Source organism: Hyposmocoma kahamanoa, unplaced genomic scaffold (genome assembly GCF_003589595.1).
Source record: "Hyposmocoma kahamanoa isolate Upper Pololo Valley unplaced genomic scaffold, ASM358959v1 84, whole genome shotgun sequence".
Lineage (NCBI taxonomy): Eukaryota > Metazoa > Arthropoda > Insecta > Lepidoptera > Cosmopterigidae > Hyposmocoma > Hyposmocoma kahamanoa.
Genome location: NW_020654229.1, coordinates 2,947,271 through 2,952,278, shown reverse-complemented (window position 1 = coordinate 2,952,278; position 5,008 = coordinate 2,947,271). Strand labels below are relative to the sequence as shown.

The following is a 5,008-nucleotide window of genomic DNA, read 5'->3' as shown; positions in this document are numbered from 1 at the left end:
TTCATTAAATAAGAGTTACATTTTTCTGGTTCACAGACATATGATTGCGACACATTAAAGTTGTCAATATTATTAGATAATTGGTTTAGGTCACCGAATTTTAAAATATAATGTACCCAAAATATCATATTTATTTATTTATAGTCATAGGCGCTTGGAAGATATTATCAATAGGAGTTGAATAGGAGATAATTAAGTGAGTGTAGTATACGAAAGAATTATAATTAACTTGACTAATTGATGTGTAAGAGAGTGCTTGTGTAAGTAATTGTAAAAGTGTGTAAGTGTGTATTTGTGGATTGTCGCGTATGTAGTGTAGCAACGAATCTATTTTGGTATATTGTACTGTTTTAGTGTAACTTATGTAAAGTGTGTGGACGTTGTTTATGAGTAGGTTATAAAAAAGAAATTCTAGTCACTTTTCTTTTGCAAGTTTATTAATATCGAATTTGGGTTCGATATAACCCGTTGACAACCGTCGTCTTTTCGAAAAAGGACTTTCCCGTAAGATGTCCAACAGTATGACGCTAAATATCTATGGCCTAAACTAGGTCTAACCTGTACGACACATCAAGTGGATAATGGAGAGACAAGAGAGACTACATTATGTTAACCTTAGAGCTACGTCCAAACTCATGGTACCACGTTTTCGTTTAACCAAGGCAAATGACTCTTTTATGGCAAACTGTATACGTTATCATTTCCTATGTTTAAAAAGTACTTTTTTTAATTCAAAAGTCATATTACAAAATTGAAGACTACGTGTTAAATAGTCTGGTTAAAGGTAAAACCACATAAGTGACACTTTAAACAAAGAGTCTTCAATTTGTATAGCTATGGTAAGAAAATCACTATATTTTTGCATGTGAAACTCAATAACAAATATTATTTTTATCTTCAGAAAGATGTTGATTTTCTTACAACAGGTACATCATTTGGAGATTATTGTGGAAAATGTCACCTTTATTCAGACGAAATAATGATGTATGAAAAGACGACAAGGCTCTAGGTTCCACACAAATTAGATTCAAAGTGTTTTCCATAGCATTTAAGTTTTCTGAAGTAACGTTTTCAAGTATAAATTTATTTCACCTATGCTATGGGCTAAGTGATTGCTTGACTTGACTTATAAACTATAGGATTAAATTGTTATTATTAAGTAATTAGTTTATTAAATAATTAGTGTGCGTGTGTGGGTGTGTGTATTGTATTGATTTTGTTAGGTAAATAAAAGTAAATAAAAATTGGAAATTGGTACCTTATGCGGTGACAGAAACGAGAGCTTCGGCTCATAATTCAGCTTTTGAATATATTATTTTTGCACTCATATTATTTTGTTGATATCATATACTGACATTTTGTTGTTATATTTGTAGTATAGTTTATATAAATAATCAGAATGTTCAAATGCGCAAATGCTGCCGAGGCCCGTAGGACTCTTCGTGACCACTTTAGGAAACTATGCACTACACAATCGCAGCAGCAACAACACTCTGAATGCGTTGGTATATTGGATGCGCAGAGCATTTTTTTTTAATTTATTTGGTTTACCAATAGCTATTACATTGTGACTTATTTCCTAGGTACAATAAATTGTGGTTTTAAATTTAATTACAGCTAAACATCTCATGTAAATAAGAAAAATAGCAAAGGAACTTCTAACATGTAACTTGACGATGTAATATTATTAGAAACAAATACTAATAACTACCTACGTTTAAATAACAAAATGCTATTTCATATTTTTTTTTAAATAAAGACAATCTGCATGTACGCCCAAATATTCACTATTTATATTATACAAGTTACAAATTCTGTATATGGGTGAGTTCGTACCAAAGAGGTGGGCAAAGTGGTTGGATAGCGCATCGTGGGTATCTCTGATGAGGCACTTTTGGCTTAGTAGAATCGGACAATCAATTTGGTTTCCTAGTAACTTGTAAAAAAAAGATCTAATCTATCCTTACGGTTTTCAAGGCTCATCATCTGAAATCGCTGAAGTCTCATTTTGTAAGAAGATCGTTTAGCCATTCCCTGCGAATACGCCAAGTGGCACAATTTTTTTTTATTCGCTCAATTCTTAGTGAATGTGTGGCAAAATGGGGTCTCCAAAATTGCACTACTCTAGTAGTGATATGGAGCTATTCTTCACGAGAACTAATTTTTTCACTGTGCTGTATACATATTATTATTTTAACTAAATAAATACGTTTTAATTTTTACTGATTTCAATATTATAAAAAATTTCTGTAAACTATTTTGAATTCAATTACTAAATATTTCAGTATAAAAACCATTGTTTTAGAGAAAACAGGGAAAACGAGACGTCAAATCAAGATATTTAGTTAATTTTGTGCCCATAATAAAAACAAAACATGTTAAGTATTTTATAATTTCAAAAACAGTGTCACTAGCAACAGATACATATCTATTTTACCTTCGCTGTCGAAGATGTTAGAGCGTTTGACAAACAAGAGGCTAAGGAATTATTTACATGAATACATTATCTCTAATAATCTGCGCTCTAACGAGTTGTAAGTACTGTAGTTTTTTTAGTCTCAACTCTACGAAAAATTTATAAGTTGTAGCATTGTAAGCCTCTTGAGTGTATCCGACCCACAGACTCGACGAGTACACTTTTTTTCTTTAAATCACAAAGATGTGAGGGGCACTACCACTACGCCCGTCACTCTGAGACATATGTTGTCAAGTCTCATGTCCCTGTAATTTCACCAGCACCCTTACTTTTCACAACTGGAGCAGTTATGCTTACATTACTAACCGCTGTGTGACCGAAGAGCATAAGCACACACCAAAACCTAAATCCGACCACGCGCCGCTCGCCGCGGTAGACCGCAGTGATGTGGTACAGGCATCGAGTATATAACCAGAAATAGAGACGAAATAAGTGCCCCTCATCCCTGGCAACTCATTAGGCAAATGGGCCTTACTGTCTGAAATCACACATTACAAAACTGAATTAGTAAGGTAAATGTCCCAGTGGTTGACACTGTCCCAATGTATGACACTTTGCATTTTTTCTCAAAAAATCAAAAAACAAACATTGATATTACTCCAAAACCGTGTTAAATGTACTAGTAACGACATCTATGAATTTAACAGGCGAAATATTATTAATTACCGGTAAGTGTTTATTGAAACCATAACTGTAAAAACAATTAATTTTGTGTGTATTTATTGATGGATGTCGTTTATATTTTATTTTAGAGGCATATCAAACACTGGTGCAAAATTTTAATGTTTACTAGTAGTTGACACTCACTCAAGCACTCGTATATATTATGAAGAATATTTTTTAAAACTTGATTTCGACCATTTTGTAAGGATGGAGAACATATTACTCTGTTAGTGGCAAGTTTCTATGGGTAGTTTGAGTAGTGTTTGACATGGGTGTCAAAGACGGTTGGGTTAGTATGGGAACCCAATAATTGGCAGTTGTATATTGAGGTGTCAAACAATAGCGCGTAACTAGTGTCAATTATTGGTTACGGGTATTGTTCAATAAAAAAAAAGTGCCACTAAGGCTGTCGCCTTATTCTGATGATGACGTATTGAAGGTGGTAGACGAAGTATTAAGATGAATTCCTATCGCAGCAGCTGCGAGAAAATATGGGGTTTTACTGTATAAAATTTTACTAACAGACTCTAGATGAAGTACTCATTATTTTGACTCCTTTGATATAACTGCACTTTCCTGTTACATGCGTATATTTTCTATTTCTATTTTGTATGTTTTTTGCACGCACTTACTTACCTTGTTACAAAGGTAAGTAAAAATTTATTAATTTTAATAAAAGCATATCGATTGATTATGGTTATTCTTATTTTTAAAAATTTATTGCTATCAAATGAAATCTTAACATATCGTCCTGTCAAATCTCCGATCTCACTGTGCCATAGTCAACTATTGGGACTTTAGAAATATTGCCTGTCCTGTCATACGCTGGTACAATTTTAGAGGTAGCGGAAAACTGGAATATATTAATAATGCCTATGATTATTTTAAATTTTATAGTTCCTAGAAGATAAATGACAAACCGTTTAATATGCTAACATACCTAGGTAGTCAGTATGACTGATAATTAAGTACTTTTTTGGCAAAATACGTAATTTCCCGTCTATAAGCGTCAACCACTGGGACATTTACCGTAACAGTCATAAGATGAATTTTGTTGGTGTTATTCTGGTCGATTTATAAATAAATTTTAGTTTTTAAAGCCTGGTTTAATAGTTAGTCATATTAGTAAATGTTTATGTAGATTATTCAATATTTTTATTGCCTTTTTCATGATATTTTATACAAAAATTACGCCTTTTGTCAAGAAATCCTGATTTCGGTGGTAGCTGAATGCAGTGGTTTAAATACATTAAGTATTAAGAATCTAGTTGCGCAATTAACGGAATCTTAGGCAAGTTTGAGTTCTTTTGCCTTCCCGCTCAATGTTTTTCCTGAAATCAAGGAAAAAAATTCGACCGCTGAAGTCAGACAATTTAGCCCTTCTAGGAGAAATGCCCTTAATTATTAATGCTCTGGCCACACAGAGGCGGCCGCTGATGCGTTCCGATCGCGGGGATTTTTTCTTTTTCCCGTTCCCGCGCCCGGAATGCTTCTGGGGCCGCCTCTGTGTGGCATGAGCATAAGTACTAACATAGGTTAAACGCTCGACGCACAAGTTTTTGCGATGACCGTCCTCACTTTCACGTATATTAATGGCGAATCTGAATTCTATTTACTACGCAACAACATTTAAATTCCTCTGAATAATACAACCGCGCCCGTGACGCTCATTTAAGTTAAAACGTAAAAGCTCACAGAACAATAAATACGTAGAAGATGTTAGTTAGCATCGGACGCGTGCCAACTGCAGGTCTCGAAAGACCTATCTGAGCTCAGTCCGCCAATTTCGCTTTGTATGGTATGGGTGTTGTATGGGCTTTGACGTCTTGATTGTAGGTAGTTAAGTTAGTTGTAGTTTGTAGTTAGTTA

The 5,008-nt window shown here is 34.0% G+C and overlaps 1 protein-coding gene across 1 annotated transcript in view; it reads left to right on the top strand.

Annotated features, from left to right (window-relative positions):
• The first annotated feature begins 1,399 nt into the window (after positions 1–1,399).
• The window catches only part of LOC113234395, an 18,440-nt gene continuing 14,831 nt past the window's right edge, over positions 1,400–5,008 (top strand). Inside the window, exon 1 of the mRNA XM_026469706.1 lies at positions 1,400–1,501. Within this exon, the coding sequence (XP_026325491.1) occupies positions 1,400–1,501 (102 nt within the window). The remainder of the gene's footprint in view (positions 1,502–5,008) is intronic.